At 52.6% G+C, this 26182-nt stretch overlaps 12 protein-coding genes across 12 annotated transcripts; 7 read left to right on the top strand and 5 right to left on the bottom strand.

The window, feature by feature from the left end:
* Positions 1-56: 56 nt before the first annotated feature.
* VTN31DRAFT_7182 (uncharacterized protein) lies at positions 57-3860 on the top strand (the record flags this gene model as incomplete). The annotated part of the gene is made up of 5 exons (XM_069407875.1): positions 57-94; positions 148-307; positions 355-1565; positions 1623-3520; positions 3568-3860. The coding sequence occupies 5 exons, from the start codon at positions 57-59 to the stop codon at positions 3858-3860; spliced, it is 3600 nt and encodes a 1199-aa protein (XP_069258485.1).
* A 185-nt stretch (positions 3861-4045) lies between these two features.
* VTN31DRAFT_7181 (uncharacterized protein) lies at positions 4046-4821 on the bottom strand (the record flags this gene model as incomplete). The annotated part of the gene is made up of 2 exons (XM_069407874.1): positions 4046-4608; positions 4707-4821. The coding sequence occupies 2 exons, from the start codon at positions 4819-4821 to the stop codon at positions 4046-4048; spliced, it is 678 nt and encodes a 225-aa protein (XP_069258484.1).
* Positions 4822-5141: 320 nt separating this feature from the next.
* Positions 5142-6233, top strand: VTN31DRAFT_7180 (uncharacterized protein; the record flags this gene model as incomplete). Its single annotated transcript, XM_069407873.1, has 4 exons — positions 5142-5146; positions 5206-5339; positions 5395-6020; positions 6084-6233. 4 exons carry the CDS (start codon positions 5142-5144, stop codon positions 6231-6233), a joined length of 915 nt encoding a protein of 304 aa, XP_069258483.1.
* Positions 6234-6486: 253 nt separating this feature from the next.
* VTN31DRAFT_7179 (uncharacterized protein) lies at positions 6487-7569 on the bottom strand (the record flags this gene model as incomplete). Its single annotated transcript, XM_069407871.1, has 2 exons — positions 6487-7245; positions 7312-7569. 2 exons carry the CDS (start codon positions 7567-7569, stop codon positions 6487-6489), a joined length of 1017 nt encoding a protein of 338 aa, XP_069258482.1.
* Positions 7570-8103: 534 nt separating this feature from the next.
* On the top strand, positions 8104-10242 carry VTN31DRAFT_7178 (uncharacterized protein; the record flags this gene model as incomplete). The annotated part of the gene is made up of 4 exons (XM_069407870.1): positions 8104-8346; positions 8415-9712; positions 9771-10184; positions 10236-10242. The coding sequence occupies 4 exons, from the start codon at positions 8104-8106 to the stop codon at positions 10240-10242; spliced, it is 1962 nt and encodes a 653-aa protein (XP_069258481.1).
* Positions 10243-13232: 2990 nt separating this feature from the next.
* On the top strand, positions 13233-15197 carry VTN31DRAFT_7177 (uncharacterized protein; the record flags this gene model as incomplete). The annotated part of the gene is made up of 1 exon (XM_069407869.1): positions 13233-15197. One exon carries the CDS (start codon positions 13233-13235, stop codon positions 15195-15197), a length of 1965 nt encoding a protein of 654 aa, XP_069258480.1.
* A 1671-nt stretch (positions 15198-16868) lies between these two features.
* Positions 16869-17966, top strand: VTN31DRAFT_7176 (uncharacterized protein; the record flags this gene model as incomplete). The annotated part of the gene is made up of 1 exon (XM_069407868.1): positions 16869-17966. The coding sequence occupies one exon, from the start codon at positions 16869-16871 to the stop codon at positions 17964-17966; it is 1098 nt and encodes a 365-aa protein (XP_069258479.1).
* Positions 17967-18352: 386 nt separating this feature from the next.
* On the top strand, positions 18353-20305 carry VTN31DRAFT_7175 (uncharacterized protein; the record flags this gene model as incomplete). Its single annotated transcript, XM_069407867.1, has 3 exons — positions 18353-18545; positions 18605-18681; positions 18770-20305. 3 exons carry the CDS (start codon positions 18353-18355, stop codon positions 20303-20305), a joined length of 1806 nt encoding a protein of 601 aa, XP_069258478.1.
* Positions 20306-20413: 108 nt separating this feature from the next.
* On the bottom strand, positions 20414-21997 carry VTN31DRAFT_7174 (uncharacterized protein; the record flags this gene model as incomplete). The annotated part of the gene is made up of 1 exon (XM_069407866.1): positions 20414-21997. The coding sequence occupies one exon, from the start codon at positions 21995-21997 to the stop codon at positions 20414-20416; it is 1584 nt and encodes a 527-aa protein (XP_069258477.1).
* A 338-nt stretch (positions 21998-22335) lies between these two features.
* On the bottom strand, positions 22336-23684 carry VTN31DRAFT_7173 (uncharacterized protein; the record flags this gene model as incomplete). Its single annotated transcript, XM_069407865.1, has 4 exons — positions 22336-23149; positions 23217-23327; positions 23394-23412; positions 23492-23684. The coding sequence occupies 4 exons, from the start codon at positions 23682-23684 to the stop codon at positions 22336-22338; spliced, it is 1137 nt and encodes a 378-aa protein (XP_069258476.1).
* Positions 23685-24008: 324 nt separating this feature from the next.
* Positions 24009-24517, top strand: VTN31DRAFT_7172 (mitochondrial 54S ribosomal protein mL60; the record flags this gene model as incomplete). Its single annotated transcript, XM_069407864.1, has 3 exons — positions 24009-24049; positions 24111-24343; positions 24465-24517. 3 exons carry the CDS (start codon positions 24009-24011, stop codon positions 24515-24517), a joined length of 327 nt encoding a protein of 108 aa, XP_069258475.1.
* A 793-nt stretch (positions 24518-25310) lies between these two features.
* Positions 25311-26039, bottom strand: VTN31DRAFT_7171 (uncharacterized protein; the record flags this gene model as incomplete). Its single annotated transcript, XM_069407863.1, has 1 exon — positions 25311-26039. One exon carries the CDS (start codon positions 26037-26039, stop codon positions 25311-25313), a length of 729 nt encoding a protein of 242 aa, XP_069258474.1.
* Positions 26040-26182: the final 143 nt, after the last annotated feature.

Genomic DNA, 26182 nt, shown 5'->3' with positions numbered 1-26182 from the left:
CGCAAGTGATGCTGATTCAGCCGTAGCGCAGCCCCTCGACCGTCAGTCGTGTGAAGATGCACATCAAACAGATCATTATTCAAGGCTTTAAAAGGTACGGGGCTCTTCGATTTGTCGCTATGATCCCTTGCTAAGATCTTAAACTAGCTACAAGGACCAGACGGTTATAGAACCTTTCTCGCCCAAGCACAATGTCATTGTCGGGCGTAATGGCTCCGGGAAGAGCAACTTTTTCGCTGCAATCCGCTTTGTCCTGAGTGATGCATACACACAAATGAGCAGAGAAGAGCGCCAGGCGCTGCTTCACGTACGTGGCCATTATACTGATGTCGGGAGACGTTAACAGTTGCGTAGGAAGGGTCCGGTTCCGCGGTGATGTCCGCATACGTCGAAATCATCTTCGACAACTCAGATGACCGCTTCCCCACCGGAAAGCCAGAGGTCGTTCTGCGCCGTACAATCGGGCTCAAAAAGGATGAATATACACTAGATCACAAAAATGCCACCAAAGCGGATGTGATGAACCTTCTCGAGTCCGCTGGATTCTCGCGATCGAATCCATATTACATCGTGCCGCAGGGTCGGGTAACGACATTGACCAACATGAAGGATTCCGAGCGCTTGAATCTGCTCAAGGAAGTGGCCGGTACACAAGTTTACGAAGCCCGTCGGGCAGAGTCGTTGAAAATCATGAGTGAAACCAACAGTAAGCGGACAAAGATCGATGAGCTCCTCGAATATATCAACGAACGCCTTTCCGAGCTGGAGCAGGAAAAGGACGAATTGCGCACCTATCAAGAACAGGATCGGGAGCGTAGATGCCTCGAATATACCATCTACTCCCGGGAGCAGCAAGAAATAGCCAACGCGCTTGAGAACCTAGAGGAACAAAGACAAACTGGTGTCGAAGATACCGACATGAATCGCGAAAATTTCATTCAGGGTGAAAAGGAGATTTCTCAGATCGAGAGCGAAATTTCAGAATGCAAGCATCAAATTGACTTCCTAAAAGCGGACAAGAAGCAGCTGGAGGACGAACGTCGTGAAGCCGCTCGTGCGCTAGCACAGGCCGAACTACAAGCAAAAGCCCTATCGGACGGCCAATCTGCTGCCCAGGAAGCGAAGGCTCGCTATGACCGCGACCTCAAGTCGGTTCAGGCAGCTATTCGTGAACGTGAAGAAGAACTCAAGGACTTGATTCCTCGCTTTAATGCAGCCAAGGAGCAGGAGGATAACATCAAAATTCAGTTGGATGAAGCGGAAACTGTGCGTCAACGCCTGTATGCTAAACAGAACAGAAGCTCGCGCTTCCGCAATAAGGCAGAGAGGGACAAGTGGTTACAGAAAGAGATTCAGGAAACGCGAAATTCCATCCAGTCTGTGACTGCTGTCAAAATGCAAACGAGCAGAGAAATTGAAAATCTCAAAAATTCAATCTCGGGAATTGAATCAGAAGTTGAAACGATTCGCCAACGGATCGAGGACCGTGGAGGCGCATTGGAATCAATTGAACGCGAAATCCAAGCGACCAAAGATGAAAGAGATCGTCTCATGGATCAGAGAAAGTAAGTTTGATGAAATAATTGAATTGATGATGAGCATCCAATTGACACGAATGTCAGGGAACTCTGGAGAGAGGAGGCGAGACTTGACTCTGTGTTGGCGAACGCGTCCAACGAGGTTGAACGTGCCGAGAGAAACTTGGCACAAATGATGGACCATAACACAAGCCGCGGAATTGCTGCCGTGCGGAGGATCAAGCGCCAATACGACTTGGACGGTGTTTATGGTACCTTGGCGGAACTATTCGAAGTCAGTGACCGGTACCGGATCGCCGTTGAAGTGACAGCTGGTCAAAGCTTGTTCCACTACGTTGTCGACAGCGATGATACCGCGACGAAGGTCCTGGAAATTCTTCAGAAGGAGAAGTCCGGCCGTGTAACCTTCATGCCGCTCAATCGTTTGAGGTCCCGTCATGTCAACCTGCCTCAAACTAACGATACAATCCCTATGATTGAGAAGATACAGTTCGACCCCAAGTACGAGGCGGCATTCCAGCATGTGTTTGGGAAGACCATCATTTGCCCGAACCTGCAGATTGCAGCTCAATATGCTCGGAGTCATGGAGTGAATGCTATCACGCCAGAGGGAGACCGTTCAGACAAGCGTGGCGCACTCACTGGAGGGTTTCATGATTCGCGTCTGTCACGTTTGGAGGCTGTGAAAAATCTCACCAGATGGCGGGACGAGTATGAGTCCAAGAGGAATCGTGCCAACGAGATTCGAACAGAATTGGAAAGGCTCGACCAAAAAGTGACGCAGACGGTCGGGGCACTTCAGAAGCTCGAACAGAATAGGCAGCAGTTGCACGGCAGTCATGGGCCAATGCGACAGGAACTCAGGAGCAAACAAGAACTGCTGCAAAACCTCAATGACAACTTGGACGCGAAACAGCGGGCGGCTAGGAATATCGAAACCAACCTTTCAGCTCTCAACAGTCAAGTCTCGGCACTGGAAGAGGAGATGGCTTCGGCATTCCAAAAGGCACTCACCGCAGACGAGGAAGCACAACTGGAAACGCTAAGCTCCGCTGCGCAAACTTTACGGCGACAGTATGCCGAGCTGTCTGGACAGCGAAGCGAGCTTGAAGCTCGCAAGTCTGTCTTGGAAGCGGAGTTGCGTGAAAACCTTCGCCCTCGGTTAGATCAGCTCACCAGCCACGAGATCGACGCTGGCGACGAATCGCTGTTTGGAAGCCTAAGAGAAAGTCAGCGGGAGATAAAGAGGCTCAAAGACTCTTTTGACAAAGTTAATGAGCGCCTCGAACAAGTCAACTCGTCTATTGAATCAACAAACAAGAGAATCGAGGAACTTGAACGTCGGAAGGCGGATGTGCGGGCCAACCTCGAGGCAATCGCCAAGTCCATCGAGAAACACCAAAGACGCATGGAGAAGAGCATGCAGAAACGTGCCGCTCTGATGAAGCGGGCCGCCGAGTGCAGTCAAAACATCCGCGATCTGGGAGTGCTCCCGGATGAGGCATTCACCAAGTATGCTGGGACGGATTCGAACACGGTGGTGAAGAAGCTCCACAAGGTAAATGAGACCCTCAAAAAGTACTCGCATGTCAACAAGAAAGCGTTTGAGCAGTACAACAATTTCACCAAGCAGCGGGAGCAGCTGATGGCGAGACGCGCGGAATTGGACGCGTCACAAAAGTCCATTGATGAGTTGATCGCCGTTCTAGATCAACGAAAGGATGAGGCGATCGAACGGACTTTCAAGCAAGTCTCTCGCGAGTTCGCCAACATCTTCGAGAAGCTGGTTCCTGCTGGCCGGGGTCGGTTGATCATTCAACGGAAAACTGATCGCGCGGTCCGTCCGGACAACGAAGCCGAGTCTGATGACGAAGACCGGCGCGACAGTGTAGAGAACTATGTCGGCGTCGGCATCAGCGTCAGCTTCAACAGTAAGCATGATGAACAGCAGCGAATTCAGCAGCTAAGCGGAGGACAAAAAAGTGAGTTTGGGTCCCGCTGGCTATAGAGCTTCAACTAACATCCTCAGGTTTGTGCGCGCTGGCACTGGTGTTTGCAATCCAAGCCTGTGACCCAGCACCGTTCTATCTCTTTGACGAGATTGACGCAAACCTGGACGCGCAATACCGTACCGCGGTGGCTCAGATGCTACATTCGATCGCCGAGTCGACCAACGGCCAATTCATCTGCACGACATTCCGTCCGGAGATGCTCCATGTGGCAGAGAAGTGCTACGGAGTTAGCTTCCGCAACAAGGCCAGCACGATCGACGTAGTATCCAAAGAAGAGGCGCTCAAGTTCGTGGAAGAGCAAAAGTCTTAGCCCGGGGCATTGATCCTGGTGATCATGAAGTACCTACTATGTATTCACCATATGGCATTTTCATTTCTTTGCCTATGGTTCTTGCTTGTCGCTTATATTCCTGGTGTATGATACCTATTATTCCTCATGTCTAGTATATTCATGCCTTATTGAATCTATAAAATCATCACGCGTAATAGCTATGGTTAGCGCACGACGTCCTTTTCCTGTGTCCACTCCACAATGAGATCATCCGGGACATCCTTGAGAAGTACATGAAAGTGCTCCACACTCCGGACACTCTGCAGCGCGGTCCAATTCTTGAACCACAGAACATTCTGACGCCGCAGATCTTCCAACGATTTCCCTTGGAACCGCGAGTCGCTCTGCAGACGCTGCACAAATGTCCGCGTCACAAAGTCATCAATCAACGCTCGCGACTCGTCCGTTAGGTCTCCATTTTCCTCTTTAACGGGGATCGGCGTCTTTGTCCAGACGACGAGATGAGAGATGTCCGGCGTCACGCCGTAAGGCCAGTCGTTTCGGAGTATCTTATAGTCCTCTGGGTCTGCAAAGGGGATCTTATTCCGGAAGGAAATGACAGGATTGTTGTTCTGGCCGTTCACCGAATCAGGCCCGAGCCATCGAAGACGCTTTTGGCAGACGTAGTTGGTGATGGAGCCGTACTCGGCCTTGATGCTGTTCGTCCAGGAGATGTACCGCCGGAGATCGGAGGGCTTGCGTCTTAGAGCGCCCAGGTCATTCCGTGCTGCAACAGTATAGTGAGCATTATAGTCAGTCTGAATGAGGGGAGAACGCGAAATTTCTGGATGACAGGTTCAAAGGGTAGGTAGTAACAAATCTTACCGACGATGTCTTGCAAGTCCGCCCAGTCATGATATTGAAATTCGTCGTCGGTCTGCGCCAGGACTTGGCGGTCTACCTCGGTTAGGTGGAACGGCGCTTGTTCGACCGAGCCCATTGCCAGAGACAAGAATGATCTGCAGCTATGGCTGTCTGTCCTAACTGATGGAAGAGCAACTTGTTCAATGCCAGTTGACGAGCTTAATCAGCACGGAAGCGACGGGTAGATGCGGGGAGATGGGGCCGCCAAGATGCATGAGCCGATTCGGAAAGCTTTGCCGAAAATGGATTTAGCTTCCCGGCAAGAGAATCTTCGCTGCTCATATTAAGTTGACTCGTCAGTCGACAATTGCGCTCTCGAAACTCCTCACTCTTCCCTTCAATCCCTCTCCTGACCTCCCGGAGACCCTCAATTACTCCCAGCGGGTCTGTTGCAACATGAGGTACGAATTGCTTCCCGCTTCAGCGTGCGTTGTGTTGACTCCAGCCATGACCGATGCAGCTCCAGCTTTGTCCAGAGGGCGGTTCTGCCCTCCGCGCTGCTTGTTGTTGGCACGTTTGTGGCCAAGAGGGAATGGCTTCCTATTGCGGTCGCCGCGGCGGCCATGTATTCTGCCTACCAGGTCTTCTCGAGCCGTATGTGACCCTTTATTTTTCTAAGATCCCTCCAAGCCCAATCTAACCGGTCTAGGCCCTCGGAAAGTCTTGAACCCGAACGAGTTCCAGGAGTTTGAGCTCAAGGAAAAGACTAAGATCTCCCACAACGTTGCCATTTATCGTTTCGCTCTACCCCGTCCGACTGATATCCTGGGCCTTCCCATCGGCCAGCACATCTCGCTGTCTGCTCAACTCCCTGGCAACCCGAATCCCGTCGTGCGCTCCTACACACCCATCTCCTCGGATAATGAGCGCGGGTACTTTGATTTGCTGGTCAAGACCTATCCTCAGGGCAATATCTCCAAGTACTTGGATGAGATGAAGATCGGGCAGAAGATGAAGGTGCGCGGTCCCAAGGGCGCCATGGTCTACACCCCCAACATGTGCCGTCACATCGGTATGATTGCTGGTGGTACGGGCATTACGCCGATGCTTCAGATCATCAAGGCCATCATCCGCAACCGCCCCCGGAACGGCGGCAACGACGTGACCAAGGTGGATCTGATTTTTGCCAACGTCAACCCCGAAGATATCCTGCTTAAGGATGAGCTGGACAAGCTTGCAAAGGAGGATGACGGCTTCAACGTGTACTATGTACTCAACAACCCGCCCGAGAACTGGACTGGTGGCGTCGGATTCGTGACGGCGGATATGATCAAGGTAGGCCTCACACATCTTGGCAGTGCTGGCAATGCGACTGATACTCACCGATTTTCCCTCCAGGCACACATGCCTCCACCGGCCGATGACATCAAGATTCTCCTTTGCGGTCCTCCGCCAATGGTGAGTGCGATGAAGAAGGCAACAGAGTCTCTCGGTTATAAGAAGGCACGGCCTGTCAGCAAGCTTGAGGACCAGGTCTTTGCTTTCTGAATCCAATCTTTTCGAAACAACGTTGCCTAACGTGGTCATGAACCTGAATCTTGACTTGTTATAATTTCACTATGAGCACATGTAAAAGGTACGATCACGTCCGGATGGACAAACAATGTTCGGATTCATTTCTGTTCCAGCGTTGGGCCATATGATGGTTTTGGTACCGTCAATTATAGATATGTAGAATACTGCATCATACAAGGGTATCATACAAAGCGTGGATAGACAACGAACTACGCACCGACCAACATCAGTCCCTCAACTCCACAATCCCGTCAACCATGCGCAGAAACTTGTCACGGTACTCTTCCGCCGTGGTAGTAATCGACATTGGTCCCTGACGGCCCACGACGTTGAACGTCTGAATCACACCCGTCATGGCTTGGGCCTGCAGCTTATGTTTAGCCCAGAAGAAATCCAACAGCACAACACGATACCGCCACCTCCCATCCGCTGACCGCACTCCATGCCGCCATCGACTCCCTCGGCCGATTGACGTCGGCGGGATACCCTCCGCCGGATACCGGACCAAAAAGAGCGAGTAATCCACTGCGTTCATCGACTGTAAAAACGCGAGATCCGACTCGATAGTCTTCCTCAATTCCCGATGCTCGTCCTTTGTGATGCGGATCTTATCCTCAAAGACGTCGAATAGTTTACTCGTCGCGTCCTTTGGTGTCAATGGATCCGGAAGTAGATCTCGCTCCGGGTAGAAGTAGCTGACCGGCTTCAGGTCGTAAGTTTCCCACCGGTCGGCGTTTGGATCGTTCTGTCGATCATGGAGGATGTTCTCCATGATTACATGATGAGACGGAGTACACTTCAGAATCGTTCCTATGGCAGGATGTTGCGATCCTAGAAAGTCTGTAATGCGCACTAGGAGCGAGTCTTGGTTCTCTTGCATATAGTTGTAGTATGGCCGAAGAAAGTCGTCTCTGAAGAAAGAATATTCAGAGTGCCGAGGGAGGCTTTTGATCAGCAATTTGGAATTTTCTGTGCGGAAAAAAGTCTAAACAGGATCAGCGGAAATTTTCCATGAATTACTGCAGAATCAATGGGTAGGTATTCTACACACCGATCCGGAAAATCCCAGGTCACCCACAGGCTGAATCGGACTGAGAAAAGACGTCTTATAGTCATCTTCATCAATTTGCCAGACATTGTTGCGCAATTGTCGAAATATCTCAGCAGATATGCGAGCCAGACGAATCTTCCATATTGCGAAGAAGGCGATGAAGCCCGAGATCAGGGTCGTCTTTCTCTCCCGGTCCGGTTCACGAAGAAGAGCTCGATGGATCGATTTGCTGATATCAGCCTGGCGACGTTTCCCCATGGCTGGTGTGAGGAGCAAATACTCCCGTATAGGTCAATTCCCAAGTCTACTCCGTACATGGATACTATCTTCTTCCCCCGTCTCCAGTTCATGTTTTTAACTGGCGGTGCAGATTTCAATGCATTGACCAGGATGCCTGAGTGACGTCACTGATTCCTGTCGACAAGGAGGATGGAAGCTCAGCCGACCGCATCAGGAAAGCCCTGCTGACAAAGCTTAGGGTAAGTCACGTGATACCTGCGGGGCAGTTTCACGTGAATCTAGGGTTAGTTATGTAAGAGAGTGAAAGAAAAAAAAAAAAAACCCTCGATGACTCACCCAAACTGATACCAGAGCTCCATGAGCCGCCATCTTGTTAGCGGGGCTGGGCGATTTTCGGTCGCCTTTTCGCATTATACAACAGTTCCCCGAAGCGCTCACCTCTGTCAGGCAAAAAAAAGTTCCTGCGCACTGAGGCGACTCTCTCTTCCTCGACATTTTACAAGTACATTCCCAAGTCGAACGATTGTCACCAGTCGAGCGCCTCGTGCAACCATGAGTTCTACAACACCGATCCTCCCAGAGGATCAATCGATCCCGCGTCTCGAGGAACTGCTCATGCAGTCGCCGGACCAAGCGTCCAAGTATCCCAATTGCTTCCCGTCGCTCAACCCTGTGGACATCTACCGAGAGCACATTGCCGAGCGACTCGCCGAAGTGACGGGTATTGACTCTCTGAAAATCTACCAGAGACTGGCATGGACCAACGCTTTGGACAAGGGTGATTTGACTCTTCCGGTAAGACGTCATTTTTGCACATCGCGTCGATTATCAGCTGCACTGACATTGGTTTGTTTTTTTCCTAGGTCCCCGCACTCCAAATCAAGGGCAAGAAGCCTGACGAGCTTGCTGCCGAGTTTGCGGAGAAGTTCGGCGAGACAGACCTTGTTCAGCGCCCCGTTCCCGTGCAGACCCATCTCCAGTTCTACTTCAAGCCCGAGCCGCTTACGAAGCTCGTCCTGGAACGCATTCTGCGGAACAAGACGACATACGGTACCAATGGCAACCATGGTCTCCGTGATCCGTCCGATCCGTCAAAGGGACGGAAGAAGATTGTTGTGGAGTTCTCCTCGCCGAACATTGCCAAGCCCTTCCATGCTGGACATTTGCGAAGTACCATCATTGGCGGCTTCCTGGCTAATCTGTACTCCATTCTGGGTTGGGAGGTTATTAAGATGAACTACCTGGGTGACTGGGGGAAGCAGTATGGTCTGCTGGCCAATGGGTACAAGTACTACGGCAGCGAGGAAGCTCTCCAAAGGGATCCGATCAACCATCTTTTTGACGTATACGTCAAGATCAATCGACTTGTCCAAGAGCAGGAGGGTCCGATCAATGAACTCAAGGAGAAGATCAAGGCCAAGAAGGAGAAGAATGAAGATGTGTCCTCGCTCCAAGCTGAGCTGGACAAGCTCGTGGAGGAGAGCGAAGACGAGAAGGCACGGAAGTACTTTAAGAGCATGGAGGACGGCGATCCGGAGGCACTTGCTCTCTGGAGGCGATTCCGGGACCTCAGCATCGAGAAATACCGACAGACGTATGCCCGACTCAACATCGACTTTGACGTGTACTCGGGCGAGTCCCAGGTCATGCCGGAAAGTTTGAAGAAGGCATACGACACTATGGAGAAGACCGGTGTCTCAGAATACTCGGAAGGCGCAGTGATTGTGGACTTTGCCAAACATGGCGCGAAGAAGCTTGGCAAGGCTATCATTGTGCGCAAGGACGGCACACCGCTGTACTTGACGCGAGACATTGGTGCCATTTTCGAGCGACACGAGGAATTCCAGTTTGATAAGATGATCTACGTGGTCGCGGCCCAGCAGGACCTGCACTTGGCCCAGTTGTTCAAGGTGGTCGAACTGATGGGCTACAAGGACCTGGCGGCCAAGTGCCAGCACGTCAACTTTGGCATGGTGCGCGGCATGAGCACCCGAAAGGGCACCGTCAAGTTCTTGGATGATATCCTGAGTGACGTGGCGGAGAAGATGCATGAGGTGATGAAGAAGAATACTGCCAAATACGAGCAGGTCGAAGACCCGTTGGCCACGGCAGACACCCTGGGCATCACGGCCGTCATGGTGCAGGATATGACCGGCAAGCGGTATGTGTCTTTCTCACAATAGTGCAGAATGAAGCTCGCTATACTGACGGGAAGTCAGGATCAATGGCTACGACTTCAATCTCGAGGCAATGACCTCGTTTGAGGGCGACACTGGCCCATATCTACAATATGCTCACGCCCGGCTGTGCTCGATGGCGCGCAAGTCCGGGTTCCAGCGCTCAGACGTGGAGTCGGCGGATCTGAGCAAGCTGACAGAGTCGCACGCTGTCGATCTGGTGCGACTGTTGGCGCAATGGCCGGATGTCGTGCTGAACGCGGCGCGGACGCTGGAGCCGATGACGATCCTGACATACTTATTCCGCATGACGCATATTCTCAGCTCCGGATACGACGTTCTCAAGGTGGTTGGGAGCGAGCCGGAGGTGGGCAAGGCGCGGATGGCGCTGTACGAGTCTGCGCGACAGGTGTTGTTCAACGGGATGCGGGTTTTGGGTCTGAATCCGGTGGATCGGTACGTTGCTGACATCGCTCTTGGTGCTAGTATTGGTGCTAATGATTGCAGGATGTAACGCTTTGACACAGCTCCGCTCGATGCAGGGATCGCGGGATCCTTCTGAATTGTAGACTTTTGGGGATTTTGACGTGGAAAACATTCAGGGTCCAGGTCCTGTTAGACGCTGCTCAGTTGGTCGTGCCGAGTATCTAGACAAAAACTGAGTCATGCTCGCAGAGACACCGCTCCACTGTTCGTAACAAAACGCAAAACGAGTAGAAATCAAGAAATGGCGGTCACCAAGAACTTCCTGGCCGGGGTTGGCCCCTTTGGATCTCGTAATCGTGGTCGTTATGTCCATAGCAGTCAACGTCAACCCTATCGATATATCCCTTGCATCACATGAACTAGGCGAATATCGGCTTTCAATCGCACAATCTCTCCAGGAATTGAGGACGCTCACATGCCCCATGGGGCCCTCGGCCGGAACTATGGAGAAATAGTACTTAGGTATGTATGGACACGTCGGAAGATGTCCATCTCCGAGGATCTATGGGCACTAGGTAGAGATAAGAAGCTGCCGACATATATTATGGGGCTCGGCGAAGATCCCTGACTCTGAAGTAGACTGAGATCATGCTTGCAGAGTCAGGCTGCAGCAGAAAACAAGCCCATGCGTGGCCCATTCAGCAACGAGTTTGATTGGTCACAGACTCACATTGCTCAGAAAAAAAATAACGTATCAAACTTCTATGGGTTTTGATGGAGATTCTAGTTTGGCCGGCATCGGTCCGGTTCGAGAAGTGTGTAGTTGACAAACCTACTAGAGGCGTACCTACTTCTATAGTACGAGTATCCTAGCCGACTAGCACAGAGCCTTGTAAACTGACACTATCACATCTCTAGCTATCTCTATTCCAGCTCACCGGGGTCGGATATCAGGCAGAAACGAACGGCATCTATCGTCAAGTACGGATAACGTCATTCTCTGCACAGCCAATCGGGCTCATGGAGTCATGGTCAATCTCAATCAATCGCAAGGGTTCTGGGAGGACCGTGGAGGAGTTGGAAAATGCGGGACCCCTGGTTTGGTTCAGACTTAGGGCTTAGGTTAGGTTTAGAGCACTAGGGCAGACGAGATCACGACTATTTCCCGATCTGGATAAGTCTACAGTTAAGTGTGCCGCTCCCTGCATATCATTTTTGTCTCATTGTTGACCCGGATTCCGGGCTCTGTCAAAATTTCACATTCCAGATGCTTTCCAGAGTATTTTTTGATGGATCAAGGCGTCGATCGTAAAAGAGTTGAAGACTGAGGAAAAAAAAAATGACGCATTTCAACACCAAGCCTCGCGGCTATTTTTCTTCTTTGCGGGCCAAAGATGAGGAATTAATAATCTTGAACGCGGCATAGATGCCCAAGGGGTTTTTTTTGACTTTTGATCCAGTACTGTAGTAGTTACATAGTGGGGGATTTGGATCGCCGGTTTCCCGTTTGGTTCCGCTCCGTCGACCCATGGGATTATGGATTTAATGACACCACCATGTTGGCGCCGATATCGCTTCGACGATTGACATCGGCAGGGTAAAGGAGAAAAGTACAGGTACCGCAAGGACAAGTCGATCTACGCGGGGAACGGGGTGCTCGAGGGTCTAATTAAAGTCCACAAGTTCTAAGAATTACTGCCACTTCACAGCCCGACATGTACAGGTACATGATTCACTCCCTCTGACTTGTACCTACTTCCTCCAATTCTGCCTATGCCTGTCTGATGAGATGATACCTATGGCTCTGGGAATCCTCGTCTCGTCTCCCTTTCTGTAGCAACTTAAAAAGGATCGTAGACTGACGATGCAGCCCAACTCTAACCAGCCGAATCCTTACTATCACCAGCGTCCTCGAGGGCATTAAAGGGTACTCGTACTTTCTTCTCGAGGACTCGGGATCGTTCAACAATCTCACTCTTGTTTTTCCTCCTTCTCCCCGGATCCCGACAGGAGGAAAAGAATAGCCCCAGGGCTTTTGAGTACTTTTTTTTTTTTATTCCCTCAGTTTGCCCCCCACCGAGCGCGCAGCCGCCCAACCCCTCCTTGCAGCCTTTCTTAGACGCGCACCTCGTGCGGCGCCCGCTGGGCCTGACGCGAAAAGAAATTTTTTTCTGCTCGCTCCCCTGAGTGTCGTCGTTTTCAAGTATTTTCATATTTTCATTTTCTCTGTTCTCTCGCGTGTTTTTCTGGTTTTGTGTTCTAAAGAAATCCTGGCTGTGTGGGCTTGCTGCACGTCTCTGCATCCTTCATGCTTGGCTTCCACCGTGTCTGAGTCATCCCCTTTTTCTTTTTTGCTTCAGGCGACTCTTTTTTTCTCTTCCCAGGGGGAAGGGGGAAAAACAACGTAGAAGAAAAGCAAGCAAAAAAACTCACCATTTAACCTGAAATTCAACGCCTGCAAATCTCTCCATTTCACGACTCTTGACTCATCCTCGACCCTCTCTGTTCAGTCCTGCTCCACTGTTTCCAACCACTGCGCTGGCTCTCCGCCTGCCAGATCATCCAACCGTCAACGGCGCTCTGCACGCTGCACAACCATCCCGTCGCCTGCCAATCTGCCTGTCCATTCAGAGTCCGCCAGAACGTCGGGCTCTGATTGACTCACACCTAGTGCGACCTCGCTTCGTCTTCCTCTTCGGTGCGCATACACGGCTCTCGGCCACCTCGTTGGTGCGGCTATTGCCTCCATACCCGCCCCGGTCTCTCTCTCGAATGGAGCGCGATCCAGCTGCGGTGCATATCATTTTTCAGTTCAGAGCCACTGTCGGCCGTTGACCACTGTTGTCTGCCCTTGTTCCCTGGCGATCGACCGGCCTAGCTTGCACTGGCGCACTGCGCCCTCTCCGCTTCTCGCCGAGCTCCCGCACACACACACAGACACTAAACGAATTTTGGAATTTGGCTTCTTCCTCTGCGCGCTGGGCCTGGGCGTCATCGGCTTTTTTTGACTAGTTGAGGGACCCACGACACCGTCCCTTTTAACTTCTCCTCCTCCTCCTCCTCCTCCTCCTCGGCACGATGTCCAGTCGAGTGCCCCAGGAGCCATCCGCTGCTTATCTGGAGGATTACGATGAGGACGCCGGCCAGGCTCTGCCCGATACTCGAAGAGTCGCCAATATTTCCGCCAAACGCTCCCGATCCGATCTGAAATCTGCCGAACTCGGCTTTGACTTTGCTAGCGATTCCGGCTATTCCAGTCGCACTGCTGCCACCGGCCACAGCGGTCAGTCCGTTCAGAGCTCTCGAGAATCTCGACTCACTGCCCACAACTTGTCCTCGTTGCATACATCCCAAACGGCCGTGGTGGCCAACCCAGAGCAAAGCCGGTCCCGGGAAAGCCGCAAGGATAAAGGAAAACAGCGAGAGGAACGCCGCGCCCTTGAAAGAATGCGTTCCGAATCCACTCGACAAGCCCACGCGGAGCGCCCCTCCCGGTCACCCTCCAAGTCGAGGCGCCGAGAGAGTGGGCCAATCCAGCATCCCCCGGACTGCTGGCATTGTGTGAATGTGAATGGGTATTACCAGACCGGAGGCCGGAGCGAGGCCCATCCTGCCGACTATTTAGGTTACTACTACGCCCATTCCTCTGCGGTCCAGGAGTATCCCGTCTCCTCGCCAACGACTCCGCAGTACCCATACCAGTACGAGCCCTCTATGCAGGTCGCCCAGCGTTCCCAACGCCGCCCCAGTCGATCAACCGCCTATCACTCCGATCCCCGTAGACCCCTCAGTTACCATGGTGGCATGCCTCCTGAATCCATATACGCGCATATGCCCGTGAACCCATACGAGCATGGTCCACCTCCGTCTGCGTCTGCGTATTCCAACATGTCCAGTTACGGCCCTCCGCATGTGTCTTACCATCAGCAATACTACGCGGATCCAGGTTCACCCGTCCAGGCCATCTACGAGAGGACTCGATCCCATGGCAAGACCCGCACATCGGAGCGGACCCGCCGACCATCCGTCTATGGGCCGCCCGTGGTTGAGCAGCGGCCCGCGACGCCGACATATGACGATGAGTACTCGGAGCAGCATACTCCGCGCGACCGTCGTGCCCGTCGCGCATCCCGGTCCTACGCCGACGTGGAAGAAGATTACTACCGGATGCCTCCGCCGTCGACAGTGCCGCCCACAAAACAAAAGGAAAAGGCGCGCACCCCGGCTCAAATCATTCAGAAACGGCCCGATTCGACTCAGATAACCGCCGTCACGAATAGCATGCCCCCACCGCTCACCCGACGCCGGATGTCACAGTCTCAGGAGCCACCTCAGTGGACCGATTTTTCAGAATTGAAGCGTGCCTTGCCGGATCGTGAAATCAGAAAGATTGCCGTGGAACCTGAGCGCTCGCACAATGGGAAGGGTCGACGGCGGACGACCTCTTACCACGAGGTTGATCCGCCTCGTCGAATTTCTATCGAAACCCCCGGTCGGCGTCGCCGTGTGTACTACGAAGACGCATCGCCCAAGGACATCCAGGCAGAAATTGAGGAAAAGAGCCGCTCAGCAGAGGAGTACCAGGCGTCTCGGACTGGTCGGCCAATGACCCTGACGACCGAGGACTTGTTGAACGTGAAGATGGCACAGCAGCGACCGGAGAGCGACAGCGGCAGCGTTAAGAGTCGAACGAACAGCAGCCCAGGCAGCGACGTGCGGACGCGAGACGGGAGCGGCGTCGGCTCCAAGTACGACGATGAAGGCAGCTTCACCATGACCATGAACGGCATGACCATGAGTTTCACGCAGGAGTCGGTCAGCGGAAAACGCATTCACTTGCGCACAGGCGAGCAGGGTTCGCTGGAGCTGAACATTCAGGGCCGTCGGCCTCGCAAATACATCATGCCGGCCGCACACTCGGACTACACCAGCACCAGCAGCCGCAAGGACACTGAAGAGCGCCGGACCCGCGAGGAGCGTCGTTCTGACCGAGCCAGCCGACGGTCTACCCCCTCGACGTTCAGCAGCGGAGGATACGATTGAGTCATGTCTACCTTCGTGACGTGTCTTAGAGCTACCAAAAACGTTCGATAAACGGTATGACCTCCTCATCTCCTCTACCGGTTCACCATGAAGCTGACCATACAAAGACTTGAAAAGCATCTGCTTGCTGTTGGTTCGTCTTTTTTTTTTCTTCGGAAAGACAAAAGTTGAACTCGGTTTCTCTTCTGGGAGGCTTCTGTCTGCATGTTGATTTCTCACTTTCCCTTTCTGCCCCTTGTCGACATTTTACCCTTCCCCCTTACTTGAGATGATTTTTCAGACATCCTTTGCATGCGTGCATGACTGTACGATGTAATGACCATTGCGATGATTGATGAGAGATGTCACATCATGCCCCCATGTCCTGTTCACTATACGATGTTTACGCTAATGCAATGTATGATCTTGATGATGATGATGCCGTTGTTTGTCTTCTGCGTTTGATCTCTTTCATAAAACTCCCCGCCTCTTGCATTTTGCATGTTGGTCATTTCTGATTTCTCCATACAGCATTTATTATGCTTCGGTAGCTTCCCTTGTTGACACGTTATACCCTCTGCGTTGGTTTTTGTATTTTTTTTTTTTTTGTCTTTGCCTTCCTCGTTTTGTCGACAACTGCCAGGTCATGTACAAGGGCTGCGTCTAATCGCTGCGATGATGATGATGGTGATGATCATGCCATGTACATCAAGTGCCTGATTCTGTACAATGTGAGGAAGGTAAATTCTGAACCATGTGTCCACTGTCCAGCCATTGATTTGCTCCAATCCTGGTTGTATGTCAAATCATCCCATAGATTGTAATCTCACGTCGTCGAGGCTAGACTGCCAGACATTTCACCTACGCGACCTCATCGCCTCGGGCTGCCAATCAAGCAGATGGATGTTTGGCGAGGCTCAAACCTTGACTCGACCAATCTAACAAAGTCAATTTCCAGGAACCAACAAGTCTCATCCATGACGCGATAACTTCCTGCGCGCTCAGGATTCTAATCCATTGACCTATCACGGTGCGATGGCTTGATGAAGCACTGTCCAACGGAACGAGGTTGTGGTCCCTGCTCGGGCAGATTATTCGACGATCGCCATATGGCTTCGCTGCAGAGAACTTCTTTATCCTGAGCCACGTGAAGTCAACAAATCAGCAAAAGACAAATGTCGTTAGGTCATGGCATGCTGCCCCAAGTCTCGTCGATCATCCGCTTGTGATCGGATAACATCGGACGATGGACTCGATCGCTCACGGCCCCACGCGTGATCTTTTCTTTGTTGTGGGGCTCAATGGCCCACTGACACGTGATATGCCAAGGATTGGTTACTTTATCGCTGCTGACATAATCGACGTTACCGGGACAACAGAAACCAAAAACATTGATATCTTGCAGCCCCAGCCTCCCCAGCCTCGTGAATTCCAAGGTGGTCAACCCAGCAAGCCTGGGTCTGTGAACGATTGTCCATGTTGTCTCTCTTCAAGTCAAGCATTCTTCAGTGTATTCCATCTTGGCCAAGACACATGACGAACTTTGAACTGATGGGACATTCCTGAGAATACAGTATCTTCCGCATGCTTCGCCGGTGATTAATTTGACTCGCTTGCGATAGAATCCCTCGACAGTCGGATCCGGAATCTGCACCAGGGCCTGTCTAGAGCCACGAGCTCTCGACTGTTAACATGGCCCCGGTGGCTCTTCGCAGCGTAGCAGGGCTGTCCTCGCTCTTCCTCATCAAGCGCGATGACTCGCCCCTTGTCACCCGGGAAAGCGAAGATGAGAAAGACCACGACTTTAACCCCGGCCAGGGGGCAATTAATCCGCAATCTATCAACATGAAGGCGCTGATGGTATTATTTGCTCTCATCGGCGCAGGGTTCGCTTTGGCCGGGATATGGTTCTTCTTCTGGGCCAAGAATGGTGGATTTGTCTGGAAGAAGAATGACTGGGAGGAGTACAAATCGACGGTGCTTCGCCGAAAGGGCCCTGATGGACGGACCCTCAGCAATGCCACCAAGAGCACCAAGCTAGGCGGCGGAAGCATTGTGGGCTTCAGCGACGAAGGCATGACTGTCACCGACATGACCGAAACAGCGACGACATTTTCGGAGAAACGCCCCCGTCGCAAGCGAAACCTTCGCGAGCGACTCCTGCGCAGACAAAGGGAAGAAGAGTGGGAAGGTGCGGAGGACGAGGACGTTCGACGATACCGAGACGAGAAACCCGCCCGCGTTGGAGGCATCAACAGCGAGCCGGAAGGCACCTACTACGGTACCGAATACACCACGAGCAACCCGCCGACATCGTACACTGAGAGCGAGGTTCAATCGCAATCCTACCACAGTGAAAACGGGCGCAACCGCACCGTCACCGAGTGGTCCTTTACAGCTGGCAGCGAGGATGTTTTGAGTCGCGCGACGGACGAGCGACAGCTGATTCGCAGCCCCGAGCACTCCCACTCCCGTCGCGGGTCGCGTCGCGAATCCCGTCACGGTCACGAGTCCCGTCGTCACCACCGACATAGCCGTCACTCACACTCGCGGCATAGCAGCCCACGCAAGAGGGACCGATCGTCGGTGGGCAATTACACGGAACCCCTCGACTTTTCGTCCCGTGCCTCCAATACCGAGTATCAGTACTCCAGCATTGGTACAGAGACAGACGAAGACAAGGGAACGAAGTCATACCATCATCCCATCCCGGAGCTGACTAGGGGATACCGACGCGAATACAACGGGAGGCGCTCCAGAAGGGACAGTTTGAGCGACAGCGACAGCTAAAGAATGTTTCATGCTCTGTTTTCTTTTTTTACGGTTCGGTATGATATGGACATGATGGGACCCGGTATTACGGCTTGATGTCATGATTTTTTGTAAATGACTTATGAAGATAGCTAAGTACCTATGATGTTGTACAGTGTATGGAGTTTGGATTTCTATTGCATTGCAATGAATGGTTTATGATTCTCTGGTTCATCAGCATATCAATCGATGTGATGGCTACAGACTCATTACCGTATTGTACTCTGTAGATTAGTTAGTTACCTATCGGAACGGAAAAACTCCGCACCGGATATCCACGGGAGCTTTTTTTCTTATCAACAGCAACAAGATCACCGGGTTGTTGTCAAGACGAGAAACAAAGATCAACATATCGAAAGATAACCATGAAGCGCAAATTGGACGCGAACGATGTCCCTTCGACAGAACCCGCAGAAAATGACACCAAGGAAAAAACGTTCGAATCACTAGGCCTTGATCCACGCCTTCGCCAGGCGCTCGTCAAGGAGAATTTCGCAAAGCCGACTCTTGTGCAGGCAGAGGCCATTCCGCTGGCACTCGAGGGGAAGGATATTCTAGGTTTGTCGATTGTGATGATGGGTGTTTCTGTGGCAAGATTCTGACTAGTTGGGGTTCAGCGCGAGCAAAGACCGGTTCAGGCAAGACGGCGGCTTATGTCCTGCCGATTCTGCAGAGAATCCTCCAGCGAAAAGCGGTATGTTCTTTTTTTTGTTTTTTTTTTTTTTTTTTTCCTTCTTCCTGAGCTCCTGTAGTGGCTTGGAAAGGATGCTAATATATTGTAGGCAAATCCTTCGCTCAAAACTACATCCGCACTGATTCTCGTGCCCACCAGAGAACTCGCCGAGCAAGTCCACAGGGTCATTGTGTCGTTTTCATCGTACTGCGGAAAGGATGTGCGGTCGGTGAATCTCGCGCAAAAAGTGTCGGACGCGGTGCAGCGGGTGATGCTGGCTGATCTCCCGGATATTGTCGTGTCAACGCCCGCCCGGGTCCTGTCGAACGTGAATAGTTCTGCGTTGTCGCTGAGGGATCTCACGCAACTGGTCATTGACGAGGCGGACTTGGTGTTGTCGTACGGATACGAGGATGATATGAATGCGCTCGCCAAGGCGCTTCCGCGTGGAATCCAGACGATTCTGATGAGCGCGACCTTGACGGCTGAGGTCGACAAATTAAAGGGTCTCTTTTGCCGAAATCCAGTCACGCTCAAGCTCACGGAGAAAGAAGACGAGGGGTCAGGAATCACGCAATACGTGGTCAAATGCGCCGAGGACGAAAAGTTCCTGCTCACCTACGTCATCTTCAAGCTCCAGCTGATCAAAGGCAAATGCATCATCTTCGTCGGGGACATCGACCGGTGTTATCGCCTGAAACTGTTCTTGGAGCAGTTCGGGATTAGGAGCTGCGTGCTCAATTCCGAATTGCCCGCCAACTCGCGCATCCACGTGGTACAGGAGTTCAACAAGGGTGTATATGACATTATCATCGCTGCGGACGAGCAAGAAGTGCTCGGGAAGAAAAAGACCAAACACGATAAAGAGGATGCCGAAGTAGAGCTCTCCGATAGCGAGGACGAGACACAACAACAAAAGCAGGAGTCAAATAAGAGTGGCCAAAAACTCACCGCCAAGCAAAAAGACTACGGTATCTCGCGCGGAATCGACTTTCAAAATGTCGCATGCGTTCTCAACTTTGACCTCCCGACAAGCTCCAAGTCCTACACACATCGCATCGGGCGGACCGGACGCGCCGGGAAAACAGGCATGGCGCTGTCGTTTGTAGTGCCACGGGAGCTCTACGGCAAACACAAACCAACAAGCTTCCCCACGGCGCAACACGACGAAGCCGTGCTAGCCAAGATCATCAAACGACAAGCCAAGTTCGGGCACGAGATCAAGCCCTACCACTTTGAAATGAAACAAGTCGACGCCTTCCGCTACCGCATGACAGATGCCTTGCGCGCGGTGACCCGGCTGGCGGTGCAAGAGGCACGAGCGCGCGAGATCCGACAGGAGCTGGTCCGGAGCGAGAAGCTGCGGCGGCATTTCGAAGAGAATCCGGAGGAGCTGCGCCATCTGCGACACGACAACGAGGCCCGCACGGCGCGCATCCAGCCCCATCTCAAACACGTCCCAGAGTACCTGCTGCCCAACAAAGGGAAACAGGGACTGGTGGCCGACGGTCAAGTCGGTCATATCGGTCTAACGAAGCCGAATCAGAATCGCATCCGGAAAGCTCGGGAACGAAACCGTGCCCGAGGAGGGAGTCGGAAGACAGATCCATTAAAGACGTTCTTAGGAAAGGGGAGACGGAAATAGTGGAACTTAGCTCGTGATGATCTGTTATAGAATAGGACAACAGGGAGGAACCATGCTGGCATGCTCTGTATGTATTTATTTGTATATACGTTTTTGAATCTTGGTAATCTACATTGCATCCAAGCCAAATGAAAATTGTATCCATTTCCCTTTCCCTTCCCGTCGAATATTGCGGACAAACCGCTCGACGTCCCGCGCCTTTGCGAGAGCCTCTTCGTAGGCTCTTTTCTCCTTTTTCAAGCGTTGCTTTCTCTCCTCATCCACATCACCATCAGGACTGCAGTGTTCCAGAGTCCAACCCGGCCCCAGCCCAACCCATTCAACGTCCCGCCACGCCCCGTTCCAATCCGGCCATGGCTGCCGCTGAACGACCTCTCCGCTCGCGGTGACACCGTCCCAGCTCAACGCACCAAACCACGCACTGCACCCTTCAAGATCGAGCCATTTCAGACAGTACGTGGTCCGCGAGAGCCGGCGAAGGACACTTGTCGCTTCACTCCAGTTGTTTTCGAGAGCTGAATTCATATCCGCGCCGACGGTGGGAGGCAGACGCGCATGTATGGAGTATGTCGGCGCCATAGACGGAACTGGCCAGTGGGCAAGCGAGAGGTGCGTGATTGTGGAGATTTGCGAAAGCAGGCTGATCAGGGACGACCAATTTGCGCTCCCTGGGGCTGGATGGGCCAGGGAGAGGTAGCGCAGGTTCTCAAACCGCAATTTCTGTCCCGGTGAACGCCGGAGAATCTGCGTGGACGGTGCGTCCACTTCAGCGTCGTCCTCACTGTCCGTCTCTGCGTCCCAGGAATCTGGGATGTCTTGTTCCGGCGACTTCGCTGTGGCGGAGGTGCGGGTCCGGTCCGAAGGCAAGAATAGCTGTGTAGACAGCTGTCGAAGACTGGTGTACCTTCCTAGGCCCCTGCTGAGATCCAGACGTGTGATCTCTGGTTCAGCAACGGGGACATGCTCACCCGCGAATAACGGCTCGAAACCCGGCTCGCGAGAATAACCCCCATGGTGATCATAATACATGCCAACATAGCTCAGCAGGAGCATCCTCAAACGACTAGGCAGTTCGGCCAGGAAATGCCCATCATAATCCACATGCCACGCCCAGTTTCTCGCCATCGACTTTAACAACAGATGCTGAAGGCTGCGTCGGGAAGGAAATGTAACACCCGGCAACCTATCCAAGCGCAAGATAATCCTTCCCTCTGATCCAGCGACGTTACTACTACCGTTTTGTTCCTCCCCCGCCCCACGCTCAGTCGCCATGAACCGACTAGTACTCCGGCCCTGCAGCCAGCTTGTAGGCGGAGGTGGGCCGGGCGTCCGGCGTACCCGGCGCATGAGCGGCGTGGAAGAGGACCGAGCATCGGGTCGCGGTCGCGGCGGCGGAGTCTCGGGAACCTCAAGGATATGCCGCAGAGACGGATGCACGGTACGCGGTACCGCAAGGCGAGGAGGAGGACTCGGGCTGGCCGCACCGGGCGCGACCGGTTCTGGCTTGGCAATCTGCGTCCGGCGCAGATGCTGGATTAAATCGTTCACCGAGCGGTGTTCTGCTGAAGCGTTGCTGCGGCCATGGTGGCGGTCACGGTGTTTAGTAGTACTCTGGGAGGACTCTAACGACGGGTGCGGTGTACTGGTCGGCTTGATCGAGGCGAAGTGGCTGTGTTTGTGCTTCTTAGGCATGTGGTTCTCACGGTGAGCACTTGGGAGTAGCAGGTATTATCTCCTCGAGGTATATAAGTTCATACCAGTGATGGCGAGTGCTCTCATCACTACCAAACACGTTTGCCTAGCACGATTCCCGGGTTGGAGCTGATCTTTGGATTCTCTCCAAGTTCTGATAAGCTTAGGTACTTCTTATCTTATCGACGCCCCTCCTTGCACCCGAGCTGGCCCCTTGAGCACTGTTCAAAAGAAGTAGTAACTGCAGAATCCGCAACAATAAAGACATGGTATCGATATACAGGATCAATCTCATATTTTTTATGCGGGCTGAGCCACATGCCGACAAGCTAGCTTTATTACAGATCCCTCACCCAGGACTCATCTTCCATTTTCCCCTCCCTGCGCCCCCCTTCTCGAATCCAGGTCTCGACAAGGCTCGCCTTGGGGTCCTCGTCCGGTAAACCTCGGGACTTTCGGACCTCGAGAACCAACTCTCTAATTTTCCTGGTACACTCCTTGCGCAACTCGACTGCTTCTTCTCCATACATGAGGTCCTCGTTGAGCACACCCAACGGAAGTTCAGCCACAGAGGGATCGGCCTTCTCAGCCTTTGCGCGAAGCTCCTGCCACCGTCGTCTCAAGTCGCCAAAGACCTTTTCTGAATCTACTTTCTCGCCAAAGGTGACACTGACGGACTTGAACGGGCGCGGGAGAAAGCGCGGGAAGGAGCGGTCCTCGGGCATGATTTCATCCATCCCTTCGATCCAAATGGGCACGACATCTGGACACTCGGTGGGCTCCAGGATCAATCGCGACACTCCCCATTTGAAGTACCGCATGATCTTTCCCGGTGACTGATGGACCTTACCCTCCGGGAAAATATGAACCCAGGACCGTGAGTTGCAGGCGTAGGAAGAAGGTGCAAGGATGGAATCATCTCCCGTAGTGGTATACGCGGTTGGGACTTCGGAGAAAGGATCCACGCAGAGATTTGTCAGACTCCAGTTCTGACGTTCTGCCGGCGCCATGGCAGGACCAACTGGGAACGGACCTTTAGACAACAGCCTTACCCCCTGCGTCCATGTAGGCTGGAAGAGGCCACCATGCGGAGAATGCGCGAGGCGATGCGTGGGGAGAACCTGGCCCATGGTGAAAAAGGCCGAGAGCAGTCTTTGTTTTGCAAAGGCAATCAGTTCCCAGAGCCACACTCGAAAGCCCTCCTATGTCCCAATCCTACCGACTCTGAAAGCAGATATCATGGCTACCGAACGCCCAGCGTCGGTTATGCGATGGCATGTTGAAATAGTATCTGACAGGCAATGCTCCCCACATAAGCGGATCATCCAAACTATCTGGTCAGCTTCGAACGCCTCGGGCTGATGTAGATCGAGTTCAACGCTTTCCTACAACGTACACGCTGATATGATTGGAGACTAGTGTAATGTAGAGCCATCAGCTTTGATTCTTCTGCGAAGGGAGCACCACCGCTGATACGCGCGTATCACTACACACCTGTCAAAAGCCCTCGCGTGCACTTGGACGGATCGCGCCTCGACTCCAGCAACTCCAGAAACCGATCCAAGCCATTGACCTCGAGTTTACAAAACCCTAGCAAGAATCCGCGGCACAGAGCACCAACCTGCCACATTGTCATCGACGACGCGGCCCTCCACCAGGTAGAGGGCCGGTCCGTCGTCGCGCCCATAGGCATTGGAGGACTCGTCAAAGAATATCCATGTACCTCATTGAACCAGAAGAAAAGGTTGAGTAACAACAATTTTCTGAGGTGAGTGTCAACCCATCACACTTGACCCTCGTTGAACCTCGTAGCTCCGCAACAATCCACACTATGTACTGAATCTGGGGAACGACCTTACAAGCCGACTGAGGTCATGGCTGCGTGTCACGTGATCTCAACCCACCAAAGCGGTCCGTGCGCTTCCAATCCTTGGCGTCTGGTGATCTGCGAAATCACCATTTTCGAACCCGTGCATTGGCTGTATTGCTTGTTCAATCAATCACCGGCACAATGTTCAAGCCTACCGCGCCGCTCTTTGGCGGCCTGCTATGGTGCGTTATTCCCAGAGGACAATCGCCGTACCATGCATGATATCACTGACCGCGTTCGCAGGAAAATTCCCTGGCGGCTATCCCGGATGCAAAAAGCCCGGCAACGAAAACGTCTCCGGGCTGTCGACAAGGTCGTTGATACCGTGAGCGCAGCGCTTGAGCGCAACGGCCTGCCCCAAACAAAGTCCATCCAGCGATGGTACGCCGAAATGCCGCGGGAGGAGGAAATGCTGCCTCGGGACAAGTACACCATCTACGATCGCAAGGAACGGAGCTACCGCAAGGGCATTCACAGTATGTTCTTTTCTTTTTTTTTTTTGGGGGGGGGGGTGGGGGGGGTCTTTCTCGTCCTTCTTTGGGACTGGGAATCGCTCTTTGATTACGGCTTGGAGAGGCTAACTGTGTTACCCGTTAGAATTGCCCAAGTGGACGCGTGTCAGCCAGCGAGTCAATCCTCCTGGCTTCTAAGTTGCCTCGCTCTCCCTTACCGCTGCTCTGTGAGCGAAATTTCGATTCTGTACCTGACACACGGATAACACGCTCGATCCTTCTCTGTATTATTACGCCGATGGTACTTAACAGCCCATTCTGAGCCGGTTTCTCGAGATGCGACGACGGAAAGGAAAGTATTGGTATGCAAAGATTCGTTGGAGTTTGGGTGTGGAATTGTATTATATTGGCTCTTGCAGCTTGTTGCATACTAGAGATCAATTCAGCGATTTTGGAATGCAAAACTCGAGTTCTCACTGCGTACTTCCAATGCCACAAGCTGACTTGGATGGTGCTGCTGATAATGATGCCTAATACATACAATGAATGAGCAGCCATTTGACGCTTTCCTCACAGTGGTCGCGTCGGTCAAGCATACAGGAACTTGCTGATATGGATGTGTCTCCTAATTGCGCCCACATCACTGTATGATGTGGTCTTGCCCAAGGAATCCTCAGCCATGACTCCCATGATCATGGCAGCTAACAAATAGGGCATTGCAGAATTGATTTCGAGACCATGATGCCACATTCTGTTGACGTACGTTTTGATGCCAATCTTGCTGCAGAGGGCGGTTCTTGCACACATTGATCTCATTAATGAGACGGAGATGGACCTTTGAGAAAGAGATCTGAATGGCGCATTGGCTCAAGTGAACGAGCGGCCAGGTGACGGCCCCTTGTTCGTTCGCCGCCAGCAATGTGCCACTCTTAGCCGCCCTATGTATGCAATGCTAGGTGCTGGCATTGAAATACACGCCCCATGCGGCTGCTTACAATCGATGAAGCGATGCCCTTTTTCCTACTGCCTGCCGCGGCCATGTCCTGAAGTAAATCCCATGCATTCCCCGATATTGACAACTTGGGCGATCTCCAGAACTTGTAATCTGCAGGTCTGGCAAGGCGAATGGTGCCGCGTAGGCTCCCATACTGAAATCACTTCGACCGTGCGGCGAGCAGTTGTCGTTTCTCGCAGAAGGATCCCTGGTTTCCGATAGCGCAGCAACCTCGGACGAAGCTTGCAAGTCTCCGATGGTATTTGTTTTCGCATTTTCTTGGACTCCCAATTGCCAGGTTGAGGCTTCACGAAAACTCCCATAGTGTAGATTATGTCCGACCTCACGATTCGGCGGATTCCACCAGATCCAATGATAATCATCAGTTGATCCTTTCCATGATAGCCACCGGCGCGGCCATTCCCAAAGCCCGCACCACGGTGGCTTTTCTATCTTGCATGTGATGTTTGGCATTGTACAATCCAAGGCCTTCATTCTGCATATGTGTATTGGCACCGAGAAGCGAAATCGATTCCGGGCAAGCAAATCTTCGAGCCTCCGATAAACGAGAATAGCACTCAGAACAGAGACTGTGCCCAGCAGGAGAACGGCAAGCACCTTGATTCTAACCACTCTCGGCAGCCGCACTTCTGTGCCAGCCAGCGTCCGGGCAGTATCCAGACGAGGATCGAGCTTATCTTCTGGCTCAAGCCCTGATGGGGCCATTTCAGGGTATAATCATCTTTAGGCTCTATCACTCGTTGATTGACATAAAGATATTTGCTGCAGTACGCCGATGTTGCAGAGACCGACGGGATGTCAGAAGCTAAATCTGCGAGGGATTCGCTTCAGTGTTCTCAGAGGGAAGG

This window comes from Thermomyces dupontii (genome assembly GCF_041956625.1).
Source record: "Thermomyces dupontii strain NRRL 2155 unplaced genomic scaffold VTN31scaffold_8, whole genome shotgun sequence".
Classification (NCBI taxonomy): Eukaryota; Fungi; Ascomycota; class Eurotiomycetes; order Eurotiales; family Trichocomaceae; genus Thermomyces; species Thermomyces dupontii.
This window is presented reverse-complemented; position numbering and strand designations above follow the sequence as displayed.